This window comes from Pelecanus crispus, chromosome 1 (genome assembly GCF_030463565.1).
Source record: "Pelecanus crispus isolate bPelCri1 chromosome 1, bPelCri1.pri, whole genome shotgun sequence".
In the NCBI taxonomy this organism is placed as follows: domain Eukaryota; kingdom Metazoa; phylum Chordata; class Aves; order Pelecaniformes; family Pelecanidae; genus Pelecanus; species Pelecanus crispus.
The window spans coordinates 131735174-131761430 of record NC_134643.1 but is presented as its reverse complement, the minus strand read 5'-3'; the positions used below and the strand labels follow the sequence as shown (position 1 = coordinate 131761430).

At 36.3% G+C, this 26257-nt stretch overlaps 1 protein-coding gene across 1 annotated transcript in view; it reads right to left on the bottom strand.

Annotated features, from left to right (window-relative positions):
- Positions 1 to 26257, bottom strand: part of CFAP47 (cilia and flagella associated protein 47) — a 353360-nt gene that overhangs the window by 148829 nt on the left and 178274 nt on the right. The window contains exons 49-50 of the mRNA XM_075714741.1: positions 11132 to 11243; positions 809 to 946 (exon numbers count right to left, since the gene is read on the bottom strand). Coding sequence (XP_075570856.1) covers positions 809 to 946; positions 11132 to 11243 — 250 coding nt within the window. The remainder of the gene's footprint in view (positions 1 to 808; positions 947 to 11131; positions 11244 to 26257) is intronic.

The following is a 26257-nucleotide window of genomic DNA, read 5'->3' as shown; positions in this document are numbered from 1 at the left end:
AGGTTAAAAAGAACTCTCCTTGATAGCTTTCCTTGTGAGAAAAATACTTCAGCCATCCAACATCAGGCTTGGTAATTTAAATACATCCCAAATTAGGTATTAAAAGCATAAAAAGCACAGTTCTATAGGCAAAGCTTTACTTGCAAATGTAAAGAAGAAAATGGAGAATTCTGTTTAAAAACAAACAAACAAAAAAACCCACTTTTGTCTACTTGGTGTGCATATTTCTGATCACAAAATTATTCCTCTGGAACACTTAAAATCTCAAAAATATTGCAGAAACTGTTTAGAATAAACTATGAGATGTCAATCTGAAAGTAAGCAGGTATTCTGGAATTTTCTCCTCTTGATTTTACTGTAAATAACCAAAGGAGCATCTATGACTGACAGTTAAAAGAAAATTTTTTCCACAGTAGAATGAAGTAGAGCGATGTGAATTTCAGAAATGGTCTGCTTTAACATCAGTGCTATTAATATTATTGGATACTTTTAAAAGAAAGGAATAACAAATGCTACCCCTCTCCAACAAAAAGTGACATTTGGTTACATTGGTGCAAAAAGGAGAAAAAGAAAAAACAAGCTCAGCTTAAAATGTCATAAAAAATGTTTCAAAAATCAGAAAAGGAAAAGTTTCATATATGCCTGGAATATATATATATATTGTTGACTTATATAGTCAACTATATATAGTTGACTTAACCCTGTTTGCAGGCATGTGGCTTGGCATACTAAATATACATTTAATTTAAAAAGAAATGATGATATAAGTTCATACAAACAATGAACTTATCCGTAATAACAAACATACCCATGTTTGCTGCATCAACAGTTTGTGGTGTCTCTGTTGGCAATTTCTGAAGGGCCTGTTCACCATCTGTCTTCTCTGGTGAGCTGTTATGTTGAGAGTGCTGTTGGTCTTCGTCTTCAGCAACAAATGAAATTACACCTAAAACAAATAGATACCAGGTGTTATATTAGTCGGGGCATTAGCTTTATAAAGCAGACTGCCAGACATGCACGAGTATTTTCTCAGTTCAAAACTAATAAAAAATGAAGTAAAACTTCCACTCCAGGTGTCAGCCATCTAGTTATAATTTATGGTAATAAAAAATACGTCTTCAGTAAGTGCAAGGAAATTAACTGTTTTTTCTCCCAAAAGCGTTTTTCTGCTTACCAGAGCTAAAGATCAGTAATAAGAAATACAAGCAAACACACTTTTCAAAGATTATAAAATATGGCAGACAATAATAGTATCTTTCTTTCCAGCATAATTATCTATGCATCGTCTTGATTGTTTCTGTTATTTTTTTTAAATCACAGTGCCACATTCTACTACTATACGATAATAAATGTAACAGTTAAAACATTCCTGTCATACCTTTTTGTATTGTAATCAAGTATTTAGGGAAGATAAACTACATAGAGATTGTAAAAACAGGATTTTTAAATTGGAGTGAAAAATCTCTCCAGTTAAAAATGCAGATTTCTATTTGATAATACAAAGTCTAATACAAAAATCTAGTATGTACATGGTTCCTTTAAGCAACACTAATATTATTCTGGAAGATTTGATATACCAGCTTTAAATAATCAGGTTTTGTTTCTTGCATTATGTGCCTCTGACTAAGAATTTTAAATCTACACAACTTGTTGGAAATACTAGATACTATTACTATTTTACCTAAATGACTGTCCCTCAATATTTCAGTACATTCTGGAGACTATCAAAGCTGAAATAAATATATGTTGCAGGTTTAATTCTTGCCTCATATGTATGATGAAAAACTAATTTGAGGAGGTGACTTATTTTATGTTATTACACAGTAAGAAATTTTCCCATTAGAGATCATTAGAATATATGTGAAATAGTCCCCCAAAGGGAACTTATGCAACTGTATCTTATTAAGCATTTGGGAAAATTATTCATAGGGGAGCTTTTTTAATTTGAAATGGAGAATTAATATAATGTTATGACAGTCCCAGAACAATTTGATTTGAAAGTACCTATATTCAATGGTATTTTTTGTTTCTCCAGCTCTGAGCGGGATAGATATATGGTAACAGATCACATGGCAGAGAGGACATGCTGCAGTCCCTGACTAGCTGAATTTAGCATTTTGCTAGCAGGAGTAGCTAAAGCTAAATAGCAAGGCTTATGTGGAACCTGGAAAAGGGAGCAGCAGCGAGGGGGAGAGATGGCACCACACCGGTCACAACTGGCTCAGGAAGCCACTGTGACTTTAGCAGCCAAGAGCTGATAAAGCTTCCTGTACACACACCTGTACACCCCCGTCTCATTTACCGTCCTCAAGGCTTAACTTCCCTTCATCACACACTTCTGCAGAAGGCTGCATTAAACCTTCTAGGTTAATTTCATTTCAGGAGGGATCAATCTTAATAAAATGTCCTCATGGTTAGTTTTGATAATAATGTTATGCTAGAAGAATGTTACTCTTAAAAAAAAAAAAAAAAAAAAAAAGGCAAATAAAGCATAACTAAAGTCAAATGCTACCAGGAAGTCTTAGAAATGTAAAATTTGTTCATGATATGCTCAACAGTAGCTACACAGATTTGATGGATGGACTGGTTGGTGGATAAGGAATTTGTTGGATGGTTGCATTCAGAGGGTATAGTGGTCAATGGCTCAATGTCCAGATGGAGATCAGTGATGAGGTGTGTCCCTCAGGGGTCCATACTGGGACCAGTACTGTTTAATATTTTCATCAATGACATAGTGGGATCAAGTGTACCCTTGGCAAGTTTGCAGACAACACCAAGCTGAGTGGTGCAGGTGACATGCCTGAGGGACGGGATGTCATCCAAAGGGACCTGCACAAGCTCAAGAAGTGGGCCCATGTGAACCTCATGAGGTTCAACAAGGCCAAGTGCAGGGTCCTGCACCCAGGACGGGGCAACCCCCGATATCAGTACAGGCTGGGGGATGAAGAGATTGAAAGCAGCCCTGCACAGGAGGACTTAAGGATATTGGTGGATGAAAAATTAGATACAAGCCAGCAGTGTGCGCTTGCAGACCAGAAAACTAGTCATATCCTGGGCTGCATCAAAAGCAGCGTGGCCAGCAGGTCGAGGGAGGGGATTCTGCCCCTCTACTCTGCTCTGGTGAGACCCCACCTGGAGCACTGCGTCCAGCTCTGGGGCCCTCAGCACAAGAAGGACATGGACCTGTTGGAGCGGGTCCAGAGGAGGGCCACAAAAATGATCCAAGGGCTGGAGCACCTCTCCTATGAGGCCAGGCTGAGAGAGTTGGGGTTGTTCAGCCTGGAGAAGAGAAGGCTGCGGGGAGACCTTATTGTGGCCTTTCAGTACTTAAAGGGGGCCTATAAGATGGGTACAAACTTTTTAGCAGGGCCTGTTGCGATAAGACAAGGGGTAATGGTTTTAAACTAAAAGAGGGTAGATTTAGCCTAGATATAAGGAAGAACTTTTTTATGATGAGGGTGGTGAAACACTGGAACAGGTTGCCCAAGAGAGGTGGTAGATGCCCCATCCCTGGAAACATTCAAGGTCAGGCTGGACAGGGCTCTGAGCAACCCAATCTAGTTGAAGATGTCCCTGCTCACTGCAGGGGGGTTGGACAAACACTGAAAAATCGTTTCTGCTAAGAAGGATTACATTGAATCATTACAGGGAAGCAAGGTTTATGATCTTCACATTGCCACTGTCTTTTTCTCTGAGAGACGGCAACTGAGTAGCACAGGTATGAAACACCAAAATTCAAAACAAAACCAAAAAAATTAAAATAGGTGTGTACTTAAATCCAGAGAAAGGAACTATATAGTTTTAAATTAAAAAATATTAGAATCCCAGATTTTCTTCCCTCTCTTTAGAAAAATCTATAATACAAATAAAATAATAAAATAAAAATAATTAAAACAAAAAAAAAGAAAATTTTTACAAATTCCTAAAATTAATCACAGTACAGAAGTCAGAAGTTGTGTCCAAATAAGCAGGAGAGTGATTGCAATTTCAGGAAATTTTTGAAACTTTAAGAAAAATCTTCAAAGACAAGGTAGATGTGTAAGTACAATGAAAAAAATAAAACCATTATGAAAAGCTCAGGGGAATAAAGTCTGAAGAAAATGCTCAAGGTATATAAATAATGATGTAACAGGGCATATTTGATGGCACTAATAGCTAATGGATCTTAGGATAAATACTGACTAACTAATCTGATTTTGTCTCAATACATAATCCTAGTATAATGTTGGTTTATTGTAGCAAAATGTTAGAGAGAAGAAAAGTGCAAGAGAAAGACTTCAGTAATTTTAAAGACCATCCTAACCATCAATATACTTGACAGACATCAACAATTATAAGCAAATGAGCAAAGAAAAGCAAAATTATAGCTTTAAAGTTGATTGAAAATACTTCAGTAAATGCTGAAAAGCACTAAATTCATACATTCTAAAGCATCCTTACACTAAAGTATTTTGTTTCACTTCATTTTAAAATTTAACTAATTGTTTTTCCTTATAGTCCTTGCTTCCAGTGACAATGGAAGGTTTTCTTTACCAATTGCCTGTATTTTAGCACATTGTATTATGCATATGTGTGAGGAAAAGGGACAGAACACAAGTGTTCACAGTGTAAAAATTTTTATTTCATCAGTAATTAGGGGGACAGTAAAACAAACAATACCTTTTTTGGCTCTGCACAAAACATGCTCTCAAAAGCATCAAAATAATTGGCTGAAGAACTCTGAATAATTAATTTTTATTTGCAGCAAATCTTGGAACGCTTGAAAAGTTTCAGAACTGTAAATTGCTAATGCTCAAGAATATTTCAAGAGCTAGTGGGAAAACTATGGTAACTAAAACCTACTTGAATTGCTAAACCACTGTGCTAATAATCCGGCAATCGCACAATCAAAAAATCAGTGAAGAATTGCACTACAATTGCTGACACTCAATTTTCTTTCTTTATGGAAAACAGATCTCAAACAAACAGAATTAATAACAATGAGCTTAAAATCTTGATCAATAAAGGTGACTGGATTGATGTAATGTATTCAGGTCTCTGCAAGGCACTCAATTAAATCTGTCAAAGTATTTCAATAAGAAATAATCAGTTTTAGTACAGATGGCATACATTTTTAAACTCAGTATACCTGCTTAATCTTAAAATATTCATAATTTTCTTTCATAATTTTCATGGGCACCAAAGTGGTACTACTGGCTCAAAGCTATTTAAATTTTTTATTCAGGGGAAAAAAAGAAAATCATTGCTGGCAAGAACTGCAAATAACAACAACAACAAAAAAAGTGTATTAATTTCAAGTCAAATATAGAATGCAGAATCCTTATCACTGAGGATACTTAGTACATAGTATGCACTGCATGACTTGATTCTTTAAATTAAGGTGGAATGTTTTCCTAGGAAGCATAATACTGTCCTAAGCAGAATGCTCTCCTGGTTCAGGAGTGAACGGTGCAATCCAATGACCACTACTGGAGATTAAGAAAGCTGACGATACATAAAAATATTAATTTATTCAAATTACAGACTACAAAAAAACTCCAATCACAAGGTGTTTGGCAGGATGGGAAACAGACTTTACAATGAAGAGTAATAAAAAGTCCTTAGCACTCTATGAAGTAATAAAAAATACATTTCAAAGGTGCAGAAATATTACCTTGAAAATGACAGATTTAAAACAACAAATAAGCATGTTTACATTTTTTCATAAGTTTCTGCTGAGCTTGGCTCCTATGTTCTGTAAGGGCTTTGATACAGGAAGTTTTAGTCTTTCGGCTGTGAACGCACTATCACCCTAGAGAGCCCACTGTTGCTTACACTGTCTTCAGCAAAGGCAGCAATATCTTATATTACCTTCTTGATGCTGCAAAGCAACTGATAAATGACAGTTTGTTCATTAATAAGTCCCCAATGTTTGGGGTTTTTTCTTGTGTCTACTTGTTCAGTTCTGACTTCTCTGTCATACATTATATAACAATGTAACTTGTCAAAATATCATGGCTGACAATTTTTAAAGCATACGTTCAAAACCAAACAATGCTTCATGTACATCACAGAGATACAATTCCCAATGATTCAGCTGGTCACAGAAATATGTCACCATGAAGTAGTTTAGAAAATATCACTCCTCTTCTCAGCTGTCCTTTGGCATATACACATTTCATAAGAAAAAATACTAAACTTGCCAAAGCAATAATACACATATTCCTAGAATTATACTGAAAATGAATAGTTAAAAATTACATAAATTGTGGAGGTTTTCTTTTTGCTGATACAACATTGCTTTAAAAGGTTTCTTGGTCAAAACGTTGTTGCAAATTTTCTAGCTTTACTATTCAGTGTTTAAGCATTTTATACAGCTTCAGTCCACATACTAATACTGAAGCTTTGTTTTATATTGCTTCAGAGAAGATGCATCCCTTTAAAAGGAGCAGGCTGCTTTATTTCCCAATAAAAATGTAATTGCAGCACTACTTGTTAAACTGACTCATTGGGTACACAGTACAATACCACATCCCTGAATCCAATTAAGAAAGCAAGAAACATTCAACTTTTTTTCTTTCTGTATAATTTGAATGGACTATTTGAAAGATATGTATTGTACATGATTATTTTCCAGTGCAGAGAGATGATAAAAGCCCACAATATCCCAATATTTTAACTGGAAACAAGAACAGAAGGCTGTGCGGCCACGGAATTCATCATACAAATCTGAGAAGATATAGAAATGGTCGGCTTGTGGATTAAATATGCCAACATGATCTTAATAAGCGTAGGTCTTGGGATTAGAAGGAGGGGGTTTCATTTTTTCCTGATTTTTTCTGGCCAATGAAATCAATGTATGGTTGCTGCCTCAGAAAAATTCCTCAGAAGAGTTATGATAAATTAAAAGGATGAGTGCAATTTATATAAGCTTTGGCCAATTTTTCTTCTGGCAATTTTTCTACTGACCAAAAAAAAAGATATTTACTGTAGGTTACAACAAAACTTTATAATCTCTATTGTTGCTCTATGATGATATATGTAAATTCTAAAGAGTTTCTGTAAATTTAGTCCCCTATACTGGGACTAAATTAATTGCTCCCTGCATCAGTGAAAAAGAAGCAGAATAAGCTTTAAGACTCATGAATAGGAGAAAAGAGCAAGTGCCAAATCCCGCTGTCAACTATCATTCATATATGGTTTTCTGGCATTTAATAAAGAGGTGAATTGTTTTATTTGTAATTCTCACTGGCTGTTCCTAATGTGACAATAAAACCATGGTATGAAAGGGCACAGGAGTATGCAATTCCAACTGCACTAGGATAGATGGAAAGGGTATGCTGGGGATCATCTTGCCAGGCAGTGGCGTGTAGAAATAGAGCAGCCCTTCCTCAGCAAACTCCAGTGATCCAGCAGTGGAGGTATGCCAGAGCCATTCATGCTAATCAAGCAACCAGAAGATCCTTCTAACTTTGTCTTTATTACAGATGAATTAGTCTCAATATGTTAGGGTGTCTCAGCTGAAGAGGAAGTGCTTAAAGCAGAGGTACCGGCAGGTGCTGGAAGTAGGGCAATGGCTACGAGAAGCTACAGTCTTTCACATGTGATTTTAGTATTCCATTGAAATTAGAGCAATCAGCAGATCAATTTACAGAATCCCTCCAAACAAAGAAATGGACAATTTTTTTTTTTTTTTTAAATCAGATGTCACACAAACATTGGAGATAAATACCGTTAAACAAACAAGTTTAATCAACTCATTTACAGACCAGAATGTATTGGCATGATCTTCACCACCACACTAAAACAGTCCTACAGCTCCATCTGACAGCCCATGGCCTGTAATATACTGCCATTTTTTCTCAATGTAAGCTTCAAAAACTCCAAGTAGCACGGAAAAGTACTGCCTACTAAGTACACATACACTTAAAAAATAAATGAAATGTGATTCATAAAATTAGAAAGCTCCTTTCCAAAAGCTAGTAAATTTTTATGGCTAAAGGGACACTGACAATAACAGGCGTGTATTTTTTACACAAGAAATATTCAAGCATTATGAGGTTTGGTCTATTCTGGAAAAATTCTGGTCTATTCTGCTGAAAGCAGAAATAAGAGTTTGTTAAAAGATAAAGTAATATATAGAAGATGCTTTACCAAACCGAAAGAAAATTGCTCTATTACTTAGAAAACAGATTGCTGAAGAATTTTATCTGGTGCCAGAATCTTGTGTGAGATGTTTATTAGCTATTATTTCTATGTTAAAGCTGTCATACAGCTACAATCCAGTCAAAGCATATAATATTAGCTCTCTATTGGAATGCTTCCAAATGGACTTTTGAAAAGAACTGGTCCTATTTTTAGCTTAGCAATTGTAAAATAGCAAGAAGGAAAGCAAAAGAAGTATAATTTTGCACCTATATAATTTTGCAATGAAAAAGACTTCAAATGTAAAGGAAAAATGCAGATCATTTGCTCAGTACAATTTATATGGTAAAAGTCCTTTTATGAGAATTTATTTTAATATGACAAAACCAGCACTAGAACACCAAGGTTACAGAGTTTTATACTTACAACTTAGGGAGTTCTAAACTTGAAATCATCCATCAGCACTATGACACAGTCTTCAACTAGATAGCTAAGTAGTTGTTCTTTTTTCCCCACAGGATAAAATTTTCTCACTGTGGATAGCTTTTGAGCATTTCTTTTTATTATCAATCATTCAACATATTTGCCCCATGGATTATTTACTTCCCTCTAAACAAATTCACCGAACTGAATAAAGAGTACCTTTCATTATGGGTGTTTAAATTATCCTTTACCTGTAGTCTCTTGAACCTAGAAAGGACTGAGATTCCTGAGTCCTAATTAATTCCCACTTGAGTCACCTACATCTAACCTGTGATCCTCAAGCTTCAGGCTGGCTGCTGAAAAATCCTAAAAGTGCCAAAAATTCATATATATCTCAGCTTTGACATTAAAGTTTCCCAGGAGCTGAAAATTCTGCTTTGGGGAACAAATATGACTTCCCAGGCTTGCACAGTATGAAGCAGGCTGGCTTCCGTCCTCCTTGAAGCCAGAAAGTAAGCACTTCCCAACTGATGTCACCTTAGCTAGGACACCTGGTACTTAGGCTTATATTACACCTAACATCAGACAGCAAAATCAGCAGCTGCCTTTCAAACCTCTGACAGCAGCCTTTCTTCCCTCCACCTCTCTCCCTCCTACAGCAGCCGAATGATTAGAGAGCACGTACAAATTTCTATGACATAACCGAAACTGTCCCTGCTCCAGAGGAATAATGAACATGATTTCCTAAGGTAGTGATTAAAGCCAGGACTGAGCCAGGGGGTGGATGGTAGACAACTGGGCACTGTCTCTTTTCAAAGGATAACTTCAGCCTTCTATCAAGTTATTTTAAAGCATAAAATAAATGAACTGTTTTCTGAAAAAAGAGCGTTTGTGGCTTCCCAGCCTTTGAACTAATAACTTTTCTGTCAGGTTAGAGAGACTGACTGTTCTCTCTTTTTCTCACTCAGTGAACATATAATACTTCCAAACATAATGGAAACCATTGTCATAGAAGTTAGAGGAATGACAGAACATAGGAGATGTCGATCTGAACATGCCATCTCCGTCCCTTTGAAGGCATGGCTTTTACCACCTGGTATTAATTTGCTGGATGAGAGATCCCTTGGAACCTCTTCTACTGAAACTTTCAGTATGTATAAAAGAATTGGGGATTTTCTATGTTAGAAGATAATATTCCTAAAACTTTAAAGCCTATAAAAAAGGCATGAGATAAAATATAGTACCTCCTCAATATTTCAGTTTTTGATGGTCACAAATTTCATTGAAATCTGACTCCTATTCAAAGAAAGTGAAATTGTCTCAGGGCTACAGGTTTAGCAAGAAGGCTCTGAAGTCTTCCTGTGGCACTAGGCCGAGCTTTGTTACAAGTATTAATTTCATTTCACAAATAACCTGTGAATTGAGATGGCATTATTACTTACATTTTACACACCAGATACTAAAACCAAAATGGCCAAAAGAGCAAAGTAGTTTGGCATACTCAGGGACAAGACTTAATTACTTTTTAATGTTGAGAAAACAGCTGTCATTAATCTCAATTGTCTCAGAAGGCAGCAGAATCAAGTGTTTGGAGTTAGGAACCCACAAAATCAAAACTATACACTAAACATTTTGGATAAAGAGATTTATCCAATATCAGGAATCTTTTTGTTTAAGAAGTTGTTCAAATCTAGGTTTCCTGAGCACTGTTCGGTTACTTTAAGACAGTATCTTCTGTTCCCATAATTCCCTCCCAAACACACTCTCATACTCTGCTTTGCTGAGAGTTACTACAACAGCTACTCTACAAGGAAGAAAAAGACTGATTGTACAGCCTCATTCACACAATCGTGCTTTTCAGGTTCTGAGGTAAAGAAAGAGCACCACAGAATTGTAAAATTATTACTAAGCATTTCAAAATTATGAAATATGAATTGTTAAAAAAATAATTTAAAAAAATTCTTTTCAGGACAAAACATTAAGTATGACATGCTGATGTTGGTTAAAACAAGCAAGAGTCTTGCTATTGTATCATAAGAATACCAGTATGAACATGGACTGATGCAAATTATTTGCAATTAATTTTAGATATCCCTAGCCTCTACACATCTCAAAGAAGGAATTGAGTTCACCACATTCTATGTATGCACTCTTGTCTTGTGGTCAACAAGTTGAACTTTGATCAAGGGAAAGAATCAAATACTGGTCTCTACCTTTAAAACTTTGCTTCTAATAGTGCTGAGATAACTACAGCTATTCAACAGGTTTTGGAAAAATAAATTTAGACCCAAGAACTTGGTGGTAATTCAAAATCATTAATTCCTATTGAGTAAGCTTTCATGGGACCAATTAATTGCATGAAGTTGCAAATATGCTGGCAGTTTTGAAGGACATGACCATATTTTTAGCAGTAATATACCTTTACAAATAAAAATATGAGCCAGCTTAAAAACCAGTATCAACTGTAATTATAGCCTTACTTCCACAAGAAAGGTTATGTTGAACAGAAATGTAAGCGTTAAATATAAACAGATTTAATCTGATAATTTATAGGGATTTTATATATTTGGGTTCTACATTGTACCTTGAAAGATTCCTCGTCTCCACGGAGATATATTCAAAGTGTAAGCGACTGTGTCATCTGGTTCTACAGTAATAACAGGTGCACCACCCACCATTGAAAGATCTGAAGATACCTGGTGAAGAGAATTCACAAAGAGGAAAAATCATCAAAAGCATGTTACTGTTGCAAGAACAGTATAGACACAATATCCATTATACTTGCTTTGAAAAGTACAGTATGATATCAAGTATGCTATTGGTAAGTCCTAACCTTATGCACATGAAAAGAATACATACTGTAAGAGGAGTACTGGCATATACAGGTCATATCAAGCACAAATTTTGAAGTCATTGCTCAGTGCAAGTAAAATATCTTGCTTAGACCATTGAACTACTTACATATGCATAGGTGCACAGCCAGGCCCTTAATATTTTACATATTTTCTTTAGAAGTGTAACAATGAGGTTTAACAGTAGCGATCCATCTAACTAGACAGAGCAAAGCAAAACCTGAAGTGTTTTAACATCAATTGCTATACCTCAAGTGATATTAAACCATGGTTTTTTATATGTTGCATTTTGTAAATTACATGTATGTGATGGTATATGTAGTAACTATTTGAACAACCAAAAGACCAATACCATTTTCATATGCTGAATTTTAGATTTTGTAAACTATAGACCTGATTGCAGCACTATAGGCTGAGAGTATTTTTTAATGGCATTTCATTTCTTTGTCACTTGTATAAGTTTGCTACAGATAGACTCTATGATCAGCTGCTTATGGAAGAGACATTCAAGTCTGAGGCATTACCAACCACAGCTGATGATTATCTGCTTAAGTCACTGGTTGTGCAGAAAGCCAGCAGGTGGACTGCATCAATGGTTCTATTCACACCCTCTCTTCTGTTACCTCTGCCACTGGGTGGAGCAAACTGCTGCTGAGTGATGGTATTTCAAACTGACACTGCAATTTCTGCAGTGGATGTCTGAATACAGGTAACAATTTTCCACTGAGACATGGAGTCCTTTGAAAAAATATTTTCAGGATATCATGTAGTACTGTAGCATGCTGTAATTTTTTATTACATTAAATAATAAAATTGCCTTTGTGTTGTTTAGGTGAATTTTGAGTGAAATCGCAAGTCAGAAAGGCTTGATTTTTTTTTTTTCCCCACTTTGTTTATTCATTTCGTTAATGACTACAGCTAGCCTGTCAAGCACCCAAGCTGACACTTGGATTCCACAAAGATTTGGTTTGCAAGAGTAAAAGCATGGATCATTTTCTTCCTCCCCCAAGTTACCTTTTTTTTTTTTTTTAGTAAATGAGTTTTGTTTAAATTTTCTGCAGAAAAAAACAATTCTAAGATCATCTTGTCTTCTATTACAGCCAATCATTGCCTATAATGTTTGTCCTCTCTGGGGTACTTATGTTAATATAATCCTTTGTTCAAGTGGTAGTACAATCTGGAACTTCTATTCCAAGGAACAGGGAAAAAAACTGTAAGGCAACAGTCTCCCTCTTCCCCAATGAATCTGCATTTCAAGCTGAATATTAGAAGTCAAACAACCAGAAAGAACAGGAAAAGAGACTAACTGTCAAGAAAAAAAACAGGCCAAAAAGTGAATGATGGAAAGCTTTGTTGAACTGACACTTGGGAAAAAAAAAATCTAACTATTAGCAACAAAGAGAAAGCATAGGAAAAGAGGGGCTATTACACACCAGGGATTGGGAAGTTTCACTTCATACAAGATAAACAATAAATTAGGAATGATCCTACGTTTATAGACTACTCCAGTTTACAATTAAGTTAGTAATGTATATGAAAAGTAAAGGCTAAGTACCTAAAAAATAAGGATAGGATAACAGAAATGATAGCAAATTATTAGGGTTAGAAATAAGATTAATTAAAATGAGTGGTTTTTTAAGGAAAAAGTAACATGGAGCACATGCAAAAGTAGGCTAAATGTGATTAATTTAAATTGGATAAAGTGCAGCAAAGTAGGGTAATACAGTTTCTGTCAAAGACTGGACATATCAGACTAGTTTCTACCAAAAAATGTCAAAGTAAAAGGAACACTGCTGGCATAGCTGACTGTAAACATGAAACAGATACGGATTGCTGATGAATAAATATGGGCTGGAAGTCTGATGATTTTCCATCGTTCAAGAGAAGTTTTGGATACCTTTCCAAACAGAGCGGTGAAATAACAGAAGCGAAATGATTTTGAAATGACGTTGTTAACCTTAAGGAAGTGACTGTATAACCAAACAGGAAAAAGTTGAGTATAAGCAATGACGTAATGATAGTATATACATGGCCACTGTTTCAATGTTTGAATCCAGGTGCCCATATCAAGAGACAAGAAGGAATTCTCCCTTCCCTCCCCTACATCAGATTGATAAGATTGCTGGCTTTTTTGCTTTGTTCTTTTCTTAGTGTTGGACATGGTTCACTTCCTAGGGTCATCTGGGATGTTTACCTTAACAAATGCAATGCTGTTTCAGTGTTCAAAGACACTGGTGATCTCAAAGTTTCCCACACTTTTCCAGAAACACATTACAGCTATAATCTATTTTTGCAGGTCCCATATTCTGTTGTAGAGCTAAGAAAGATTTTGTCTTTCATGGTGCAGGAGTCACATAGATTAAATATTCTGTGAGTCTATCTAAACTGGATAGTGGCGACCTGATAATTCTTGTGGTCCCTTCTAGTATTGTATTTCTACTAAGGGTTAATTGAGTAAGTTCATTTTCTCCTTCCACGAAGTATACACACACACACACACACACACAGAGATATGTACGCATAGTATGCTACACTGTCTCTTGAGGAGGGTTCTTCTTCCTTTTGTCAGTTTTTTGTTTAACAGGGATGGGATGAGAGACAGGTAATGGACAGGCAATGATATCTTCTTGAATTTCTTCCTGGTCGGAACCACCCAAAACTAACAGTTCTCAAATTTGGCTAGATTTGAAAAAAAGAAAAAAAAAAAAAGGGGGGGGGGGGGGCGGTACCTACCTCCAAAAGGTATACACTTACTTTCTCCATTGAGCTGTAACCTAATACTTTCACTCCTTGATAGCGCCTGAAATGTTTTTTCCTTGACAGTGGATAGCCTTGCTGTGCATACTTTATGACTGAATCCCACCTGTGTTCCCAAATTAGGCCATTTTCCATGGATATCTGAAGTCTGATTCATGCTGATCCCATCTATAGGACCAGAAAGGTATTTATGCCAACATTTATTACCAAATAATGAGGAGCTTAGGGCACTGGGCAGACCTGTAGATCTTGGAACAAACCCCTTGGCCCTAATCTGCTCAGATTGAAGAGGTTAACTAAACTTCCATAGAACTTCCATATGAACTTCCATATGTCTTACTGTTTTAATACTGGTCTGGTTATACGATTCTCCATTCCTTTTGCTGGCTCTTAGACTTCTGTTGCTGGGTGCCTACTTTCTCCAGTTAGACAGAGAATCCAGATAGCTGTCTAAAACTGTGGATTTCAAGGCAAGAAGTGTCTAAAGGAAAGCAACCAGCAGCTCAGAACTTTGTCACCTCTTTTATCCCTATTTATGAATGCTTCCAAAGGCACTGAAGGGGCTGTTCTTTCATAGTATGAATTTAATCATATAAATCCTCTGAATCTCTTTATTGTTGTTCAAAAGACTTCCCAGGGCTAGAAATACCCTTGCTTTTAACAATCTGGAATCATATGCATGAGGTTGTGTGCAGATTTTATTAAGTATTATGTGCTTATGTGACAGGTATAAAAATGATACTGTTTATATTAATGTAAGAGCTCAGTTTACTTTTAAGGTCTTTTTTTTTTCTTCCATCACCACTCTAATCCTTAATGAAAGCAAAGATTCATCTTTACATACATTCTACATAAATCATGCTGGAATGATAGATCTGCAGATTTCTGATTTCTCTTCTGACTACTTTAAAATAACTGAAGTACATGTTTTGAAAAATTAAAAAAATTATGCTTGACTACAGTAGAACATTTATCTTGGCTGTTTTAAATTCTCCCATTTTCGTGAAAACTTCTAGAAGTTAGGTACCAGACATCAGAAGCTAGTTCACAGACATTAGCTTTCTAAAAGCCTAGTATTTTCCCATGAAAAATTATGCAGTTTTTCACTGTAAATAGTTGCACATCTCCACTGCTCCCTTGGTAGTAAATCAGTTCATCACTAATTTATAAAGAATGGAATCCTTTTGTAAAGACAGAGGTAGACTTTGTACCTTAAGATAGCTCTAGTTAACTCTGCATGAGCTCCCTCCTCATAATTTGTCATTCATTCATTTGATCTATTTAATCTTTTCACCTCTCAAACTCTGGAAATCATTTAATGCTACTTGAAATGTTCGCTAAATTTGTCAATTGATTTGGCTCTTTTTGCACCTCTAATTCTCCTTCTTTCTTTCCATGGGTTTGCCACTGTTCCCACCATATCTTAACAGTAACTGGAGTTTAAAAAAATACTCTTTTTCCATCCGATAGTGTTCTTCACCCCCTTGTGTCTAAAATTTAGTCTTCCGTGGAAAGGGACCTGGGCATCCTGGTGGACAACAAGCTCAATATGAGTGAACAGTGTGCTGCTGCGGCAAAGCAAGCCAACAGGATGGTGGGTTGCAGCAACAAGGGCATCACCAGCAGAGACAAAGAAGTCATTATCCCACTCTACTCAGCACTTGTCAGGCCACACCTGGAATACTGTGTTCAGTTTTGGTCCCTGCTATGCAAAAAAGATGTGGACAGGCTGGAGAGGGTCCAGAGAAGGGCCACAAAGATGATCAAAGGACTGGGAAGCCTGCCATATGAGGAAAGGCTGAGAGAATTGGGTTTGTTCAGCCTTGAGAAAAGAAGGCGTAGGGGAGAATTTATCACCACATGCCAGTATTTAAAGGGTGGCTCCAAAGTAGATGGAGACTCCCTTTTTACAAGGACTCACATGGAAAAGATGAGGGGTAATAGGTGCAAGTTACTCCTGGGGAGATTCCTATTGGACACCAGAGGACAATTTTTCAGAATGAGAACAATCAGCCATTGGAATAATCTCCTCAGGGAAGTGGTGGATTCCCCGACACTGGACAATTTTAAGTTTCAGCTGGACAGGGTGCTGGGCTATCTATCTTATCTAGACTGTGCTTTTGCCAGGAAAGGTTGGACCAGATGATCCTTGAGGTCCCTTCCAGCCTGGTATTCTACAATTCTATGATTCTTGCTGCTAATGCTTTGACTTAACAAAGTTTCTACTAATTCACTTATAATCACACTACTCCATAAATATACATGCTTCTAATGTGCTACACAGCCCAATCCCAGAATTTTAAAATTCTAGATAGCTTTTTTCCTGTCAATCTGCCTTCTGCAATCGCATTTTCCAAACTCTTTCTAAAGTTCTCATAAGAAGGTGTATCTTATTGTCCTCACCCATATGCACATCCTACGCATGGCTTCACAGCTTGGCTTCTCAGCCAAGGTGAAATCTGAGGGCACATTGACATTTCATGCGGTTTTCGCTTTGAGGGTAGAAAGACAGCCATGATCAAAGAACTGGGACTGCAAGGTAAACTAAAGTGTACACTACCCTCTTCCCATCCTCTCTAGCAAGGACACAAACAGCTTTCTTTAGTTCTTTAAAGTGTTATGAAGATTGTAAGAAGACTGTTTTAAGCTATGCAAGCCAAGCTAAACAGTTGGAATTCTTTCTATCTCTGTTTTCACAAAACACAAAATAGGAAATTAAAGTACAAAAACTTGCACATCTGAAATGACAAACTATCCAATGAATTCAGAAATAAAACATCTATCAGCAGTACTGTATTTAACATTTTTTCTAGTTATACATGTAGCTTTATGAATACTGTTTATGCTAAAAAGCAATTAGTACTAAAAAAGAGACCTCGAAACACGGGTATGAAACACAGCTGATTAGTGAAGGCTTCCCTTATGATCTGGACTTTCAGCTGAGCACCCTTAAATCTGAATGCCTGTTTCTGTATTAATTTAAGCATTAATATAACTTCATGCTGAATCAACTAATCTACATTACTATCTAAACCTTTGTGCCAAAAGGTAAAGTCATAGTTCTGTTCATCATTTTGCCAAATTCACAAGCCCAAATATGCAGCAACTCCCCACCACCACAAATGCATTGGTTTTGTATCATTTTCCCTGCTGATTTTCCCTGACTGAACATCCTGACATAATGTACTCCAGCTTCTAATACACACTGAAGGCTTATGCTGTCATTGCCACTACTTCCTCACTGTTCTCCTGTTTAACTGCTATGTATTGAATGAGACAGTTCCACAGTGAGACAGGTTTTGATAGAAATTAAGAAATTAGGGCGAAATAGCAAAAATACTGGAGCTATTCTGCCTATTTTCTAGTTCTAGTGAGATATAGTTAAGCTTGAAAGGAAACAACTTTAACAAATTGATATTTATTCCATTGTGTTCTGCTGCCAGAATCCAGTGTAAATAAAAACTAATGGACAGACTAAAGTCTCGCTCAAGTACTTTCTGGACTGAAAGTAGGAATGATCTTAGGATCACCATAAGAACTTTAGGGTATCACAATTCCCATTGCTTTTGGCAGTCAAGAAGATTATGCAGTAAACTGAACTTGTGGGAATTACTCTAAGGGGAAAGTGCCAATGGCCAGTTACTACTGGCTGTTCCTGTAACATCACACTGGGCTCTCTTAAATGACTGGTGTCCTGGTTTCAGCTGGGATAGAGTTAATTTTCTTCCTAGTAACAGGCATAGTGCTGTGTTTTGGACTTAGTAGGAGAAGAATGTTGATAACACACTGACGGTTTAGTTGTTACTAAGTACTGCTTACACCAGTCAAGGACTTTTCAGCTTCCCATGCTCTGCCAGGTGCACAAGAAACTGGGAGGGGACACAGCCAGGATAGTTGATCCAAACTGGCCAACGGGCTATTCCATACCATATGACGTCATGCTTAGTATAGAAACTGGGGGGGGTTGGCCAGGGGAGCAGCAATTGCTGCTTGGGAACTGTCTGGGTATCGGTCAGCGGGTGGTGAGCAATTGCATTGTGCATCACTTGCTTTGGATATTATTATTATTATCATTATTGTATTGTTGTTATTATCATTACTGTTTTACTTTATTTCAATTATCAAACTGTTCTTATCTCTTACTTCTCCAATTCTCTCCCCCATCCCATTGGGGTAGGGGGAGTGAGCGAGCGGCTGCGTGGTGCTTAGTTGCTGGCTGGGGCTAAACCACAACACTGGAAATGCAAGAGGAGTTGCTCAGACAGCCACAGAAAGGATTATTACACTATTACAACTGTGACCCGCATTATCAAAAATGTTTATGTCTTTTTCTTTCATTCATGTTCACATTCTAAAACCTTTTGGGATCAAATACTGACTATAATGAATATTACAGTAGGGTTCTAAAGTGTACCCAAGAAATAGTAATTTCATTATTTCTCTGGACGTTATAAATCCATGTTAAAAACTGTACATAACTGACGCTGCCCTCAGTCTGCTCTCACCTTTCCTATTGCAGCCATTAACTCACTAGTATTCTCCATGCTGATCAGTATTCCCACTGATGTGAATACACACCATCTTATCATTAATTAATCACTCCCATTCATTTATCTTTATAAACAACCCTATTTGTCTCTACTATTTAAGTTATTCACACCTTAGGAGCTCCAATCTCCAAACAGTGCTCACAAAAATATTATCTCCTACCTCCAACACCTTGACAAAGTCTGTGGTTGTAACAGACATCAGTTGCTAGTTATCTTTTATGTATTACTTACATTGAACTTTGCCTTGCTCTGACAGCCACGTGATTCATTAACTGTGTTACTGAGACTAATTAAATGATCAACCTCAGATGGCAAATGGATACTAAATGAACATGCCCACACACCAGGCAATTTATATTCATATCAGAATTCATACCAAGAATCCTATTTAATATAGCGTGAGAAGATTTCACAGAAATTTGAGGTTCCAATATGGCATAATGCTGTGTAATGTCTGTCTCCTTAACTGCAGATATATTACACATATACTAATATAATAATGATATATCCAAGAACACTCAGAAAGTGAAAAAGATGGAGAATGTAAAAGTACACACAGGAAAAAGTCCAGAAATTTCAGATTTTGTTAAGAATAACTTCTTGCAAAAATTTCATAAGCGTAGAGGAAAGCTTGGAGTGAAGCAGTGAAAGAATTTATATACAATGAGCTGTAAGTCAACTTCCTTATAAATATAAGAGTGCTGTTTCTTATTAGAATGCATATTTATGAGGATTATATGTAAGACTGAGACACAATTTTAGTCTAGATGTAGCATTATGTAATCCTATAGTAATCTGCAGAAACATGTTCCAAAAGGTACCTGAATGTGCCTCACAAAAACTGCTATGGGTCATTATTGTTAGGGAAACAAATTGTGAAGAAAATAGGGACTCTTCTATCAACAAAACAATTCTTCTGATTTACAGGCTATCCAAATGGAATCAAGATATGTAATTACTTCTACCAGTTAGTAGGAGAGGCAATCCATTAGCATTTGTCCTAATCTGCAAGGAGGGAATGATGAACAATTACAGATATATTAACTGGAATTTAGGGAAAGAAGTCTTGCATTCAAGGAACTGTATGTAATTTAGGAATGATCAAAGAAAACTCGAAAGACAAAAGTCTTGTCCCAAAGGTATCCCAATAGATATGAGCATGCCAAGATAAAAATAGTGAAACTAGCATTTAGGGGTGATTCTACACAAGAAAAGAGTAAGAACTTGTATCTATCGACGATATTGGTGCATACAGAGTACATTAACTGGAAATGTTTTGGGGAGAGGTGCTCTCACAAACTCATGACAACCATGGCACAGGACAAAGGAAATCTTGTCTTGCATACCTGTTCAATACCAAAAAATTAAGCTTCTTTTAGGATGGAATCATACCAAGGGTGGGGTTGGAAAGATATGCATGTACACACAGTATCTATACAGATAGAAATAGATGGATCTACACATACACACACACAGAATTTATTATCAGGCCTGAATAACTGCAGTTTCTTAAAATATTGATTAATTTTAAGCACCTGGAAACTATGTAACATCACTGATTCTCATCTGCAATCTTTGTGAGCATCCTATTGCCAAAAAAAAACCCCAAATCATATCAATATTAATGTTGTCTTGTAAAAACTTTCCTACTGGTAGTTCTTCCATTCTTGAACATCTTTCTAGCATTCCTGGGCATCACCATTAGAAAATATACCAGGTGACCTAATGGGTGAAATACTTTTTAACTGTATAAGTAAGCTAGGAAAAGAAAAACTCCCACTTTGATGTTTATCCCTATTTCCTAGCATGTCGATCATCTTCAAAAAGTATGAATTTATTCTTCCAATAGTTTATGCATGAATTATACCCATTTACAAAGATGTAGAGACATCTGGAAGAATACTCTTCTTCATTAAGAAAATAAAAATCAGGAAATAATGTAACAAATACCTGCTAAAGAATTACTATATAATTTTTAAAATGTTTGATTTTATTAAGTACTTTAGAAGAATGTATAAGACCAAGCCCCATCACACCATGCAATTTAATTAATACAAGAAAAAAGGAGTTTGATAGACTATTAAAATAAATTGCCTTTCACTACTTCTTCTTAAGATCTCACAAGAAAATAAAGCTAATTCTCTTGTTTTGCAATGTAAAACTCTGTTGATAACTAATAAAATACTTTGGTACTGCTCACATTTTCAAAAAAATCTAATAAAGAACTAACACAATAAGCTGAAATGGAACAGAACTTCCAATAAAATTTCTGTATTAAAGCCTGGATCCATATACCATTATCAGTCCTTCAAATCCATAATAAAATTAGATGCTTTATTTGCATAGGTTTTGTTAGAAAGACGATGTGTGACTTAATTGAACAGCAAAGCTGTTCAAGTTGCAGTAATATTTATCATGCAATCACTACAATTAATTCAGTGAAGAAATGCTGGCTTTCATTAACCACAAATTTCCACAGACCCACACAACATAAGTTACATCCTTTCAGTATCACTCAGAAAATAAGAATTGTAGAATACCACAATGAAAACAAAATGTAAATTATTATTCAAGTTATCTTTGTGAGCCTGCAGAAAAATTGCTCAAATAAAAAAATCAATCCATCTCCAAGGATTTAATTTTTAAATGACAGTATTCTCCATTGTCTTATACCTCAAGTCATTATTTACACACAGCTAGAAAGTATAAATGCAGCATATTTGTAAAATGCTATAACTTTAATCTAATTTATCAGTCACAGATTTGAAAACTCATTCTGCAGAAGTGTAGTATGGGCTATTTAAGATGAATAGGAATGGAAAGCCAATCTTCAAAATTATAGTAAAAACATAATATTTTCCAGAGCTGAATAACCAAATAAGCATAACTTCAAAAACGTCAGCTGACGCTTCAAGCCAAAGTGGTAAATGGATGTACAGAACTTAATCAAATATACTTAAATTCCACTGTTTCTTTTTATAACAAAGTTAGACAGTAATGTGTTCAATGTTTCCATTTGAAAATTGTTTCTCAAGTCTGTTTAACAATGTTGACAGACTCTACTTATTAAAAAGTTAATGCTCCTTGACACTAGGCCAGAACAGGGTCTGTGAGAGTCACTGATCAATCTGATAACCAGATTTTTTAATACTGTCAAGAATGACAGAAGTTTTGAAAGAAGCTCTCGTGACTTCCCTCATCCTCCTTTCAGTGCATACCTTGCAAGTTCCTGAGTTATTAGGAATTCATTTAGCTCTTGCAATCACTTTGATTTTCCTACCAGCATGTTAAAACACTGAAATAAAACATCTTTGCATTGCACTGAGTATACTCCCCAAATAATTCCTGCCTGTTCAGCTGCAGTCTGGAGTTCTGCATAATGAAGAGTGCTACATAATCCAGAATGGTAACCCAGCCAGGCCAACTGTCAAGACCACTAAACTATCTCAAGAAACAAATCAGACATAAGGTCTTACTATACTATTACTTGATGAAACAATTTCATAACTAGTAATCACAAAAAAACCCTGCAAACAACCACAGTTATTCTTACATTCTGTAGGCCTTTGTACTATTCATTATTGCTATGAAGAATGCTTTGTCTGTAGTGAAGCCTATTACAGAAGTTCTGGTAGGCAGTGTGGAAGCCAAAAGAACTGAAATTGGAAGGACAGTCAAAATTAGAAGGATTATGGAATACACAGGTTTACTTGTGCTTAAAGAATACGAACTTGATGAGGGTATAGGACCTTCAGCAATCAGGTTACTAGACTTGCATAGAATTTATTCTCAGGAAATCTCACATGAATTACCAAACAAGACAGCCTGAACAGTGAAGCCCCTCATTGGAGGTTTACACTATATAATTTTATTATTTTGAGACATTTGTTACCAATACCCAACCTTCATGCCATTCTTTCATTGACATTGTAAAGATCTAAAATGGATATATAGAGGATAGAAAGAGAAATGCATTGAAGAACAGGGGATTTCATAGTTTTTGGTTATGTATTTATTCTACAATACTTTTGGAAATTACTAACAGTTTGTATAACCTAATACCTGAAAGGTAATTTAACTGGGCCTTGAGATTCCTCTAGAGAGTTTACTTTAATGACATCTATTTTGAACGGCACTGAGAAAAACAGTTACACACTTTTATATTTTTACTGCAAAACCAAGCCTTGAAAGTATTAAGCACCTTTATAGCTAAAGTTACTATCAACGGTGTAGTTAGAAGCAACCATCAATACACCACGCAATTATTTATATCCAGCAGAGTTTTATATAAAAATCAAAACAAAATGGTATAAAAAATTTTGTCATGAGACTGACAGATTGGGTTTTATAGGAATGCTTTACACTTCCTACTTTTGTAGGATGATTCGAATCTAATTTTACAGCCACTAAAATCCACTTACATTGCAGTCACTAACCTTATATTAATTCAGCATCAGAGAAGGATGTGGTCTCTGGCTGATATTATATGTGCACAGATTTTTTATGAATTCTGTTGTAACATTTTTTCAGACCCAGGAGTAAGTTAATCATGAGAAAGACAAGTTTTGTAATATCTGCTAGAACCAGCCATGAAGAGCACAGTGGCAATATTTCCCTAAGGTTTACACATCAATCAGTAGAAAACAGTTCATAAAACTTTCACATTTTTCAAGGAATATATGGAATTGTCTTTCTAATCATGGAAAGCTTTGTGGGCACTGAGTGTGTTTTGCTTAGCATTTTTAAAGGTAGCCTGATGGAGTCAAGCACATGACCTCCACTGAATTCCAAAGGCACTTCTTCCCTCCCTGACTCTCTTGATACATATTAGTGGTTGCACAGACAAGCAAACCACACATACAAAAATTATTGCTGCTCCAGACATGAGCACTCTATATATGTTTGAAATGGGAAAAGCATTATTCAGAGAGAAGAGGGCTTTCTTAATGGAGGAAAGAATTATTTCCCTCTTCCTCCTCCCAGACTTAACTTTCATTTTCAGTAGTCACTTTTGCAGTACTACCCTTATTTTGGTTGAAGCTATTAGATATATACAGTGAATACGGAGAAACAGGGTAGCATATATACATTGTAATTATTTTTTTAATTAAATTAGGTTTTATTAAGTTTATAGTTTAATATATTCAGTTATTAAAATGGAACAGTGAAGCTAAATTTAGATCTCAAAGGGAAAATTACCCAAGTATTAATTCAGCTAAATTATTTATTGCTAAGTATTCATTGTGCAGTAAATTGTTTATGGACATGCCTGTAAATTGTTATGCTTGTCAGCTACTGGCACATCTTATACCATTCTTGATATAGGCTGGGCTTTATTACTTCAGCAAATTAAAGACTTACATTTTTTAAAAATATCATACGTCCCAGTTTATCTATGAGAAATTACCTTGTATAGCAGATACACTTGTGGTGGTGCATCCCCCCCCCATCCCCCCCGCCTCCCCATTCCTCTTTCTCTTCAATGTCTTTATGATCTCAGGAATTCCAGGACGCCGCTTTTGTGTAGTGAGTTAGTCAGTTAAGTGCCCCTTAATTGTACTAGAAACTCCTACGTGGCTGAAGCAGAGAGCGGCCCTGTCCTTATCAAAATCTTCGTATTATGGCTAACGAGGGGAGCAATAACAAACAGCTACCCCTGACAGCCTTGAAACAGAGTGGTATCATCGTTACTGGAATTCCAGCAACTACCAACCCAAATTGTGGCTCGGATAGAAATTTACTGGTGATTAAAGTCAATCATCTCACAATCCTATAAACAGCAGTCCTAACTGAGGCCCTCTGAGCTCTCCTGGACTGCCATGGGCTGCACCAGCATCTCCCTCTGAGCGAGACGCCTCTCAGAGCCAGCAAACTCTGGCTGACAGTGGAGCCTGCGCTGAAACCCTTCACTCCTCGAGGCTCAACCCTCACCGGTTGAGAAATGCCAAGACATTAGACGTGAGTATTTCACTGAACTCGAGGGGAATTTTTAACAGGTACACTATTATATATATGCATTCATGTTTGTGTGTATGCATGTGTGAATCAGTTTAAGTAGTCTGTAGATGTACAACTTAATTTCAAAGTGGGTCTTATACTGCTGCAATATCCTTATTCCTTGTAAACCATTGACCAAGTCTGAGACTACGATTGGACCTAGCTGCACTTAGACTACTCTCTGAGAAGGAGTTTAGAAAGCAAGGGGGTCTACTCTGAACTTCAGGACTCAATGGGAGAGTACTCCTTATCCCCTTATCGCATATATACATATGCGATCCCTTTGTGAATCGTTCCAACTCAGTGTAATTTAGTTTTCCTTTATGCACTTCCATGTAGTAATAGAGTGAACCTTGCCATCTTTGAATGTGTAACTAAGCCACTGTTTTGATCAATTTTATGTAAACACTTTGTTAATCATTGATGACTGAGTGCTATTAAAAACATTACAATCAAATTCTGCAATTTGCTACAAGTAAATTCTAAACTACTACTAAATCAAACTGTGTAAAGTCACTCATTCATAATAAATTGACATAATCAGCAGGATCACGAACCTGCATTTGTGACAACACTTCATCAATGGAAGATGTACAGGGCAAATCAACCAACCAATTCAATAATGAAGATATTCACTAGCCAACAAAATTACAAAAGATCCCATCAAAAACATTTCTAAAACTATTACTTTTTGGATTATCTTTGTTCTGTCTCCACAAAAGCTGACAAGATTTGTTCTACCTAATCATCAACTTAGCTAAAGGACAATATGGAAAAATTTCAAAGATGCTGTATTAAAACGGAGGAGGAGTTATTGGGCTGTCAGCAACTGCCCCCAAGGGAAATACTGACAAAGATAAAATCACAGTCTGTTGTGCTCTGCTTCACAACAGACTATCCAGAAATTACAGTAATCAGGCAGCATGGAATGAACAACAACAAAATTATTATCACTTCCTTTTCCTGTTGCCCTTTGTGCTATACAATTCTGATTAAATAAAGCTGTTGCATTTCTAACAAGGCTGTTGGTCACAATTCCTTCTTAGAGGAGGTTTTCCCCTTTCTCCTAATAACAAAAGATAATGGTCGTAATGTTCTGGATTTACTGATTTACAGACTAACCCTTTCAGAATTAAAAGTGAGCAAATGATCTTCACTCACTACAATAGCACAAGACACTATGTGACATCTGCTGGAGAGGGCTGGAAGTGATTAATATTGTTGAGGACACAGTTTCCAGACACTGATAGGTTTTGTAATCATGCCTTTTCCAACAATTACAGCTCACCTTGCTTCAACAATTGTTCTGCAACAGCTTCTGGATAAAATCCTAGCATAGAGAAAAATACATTATTCACACCAATTAATTTATTACATGCATACAAGTATGAAATAGCTGGCCTTAGTACTTCCCTCCCAAAAGTTCCAGAACAAAAAGAGCACACATGGTTAGACTGTCAAGCGGTACTTCACAGAGGCAAAAAGACCCCACAACAAAACAAACCACCACAAAACCAACCAAGCAGAAGAAAAAACCCACCCCAAAAAACCAGA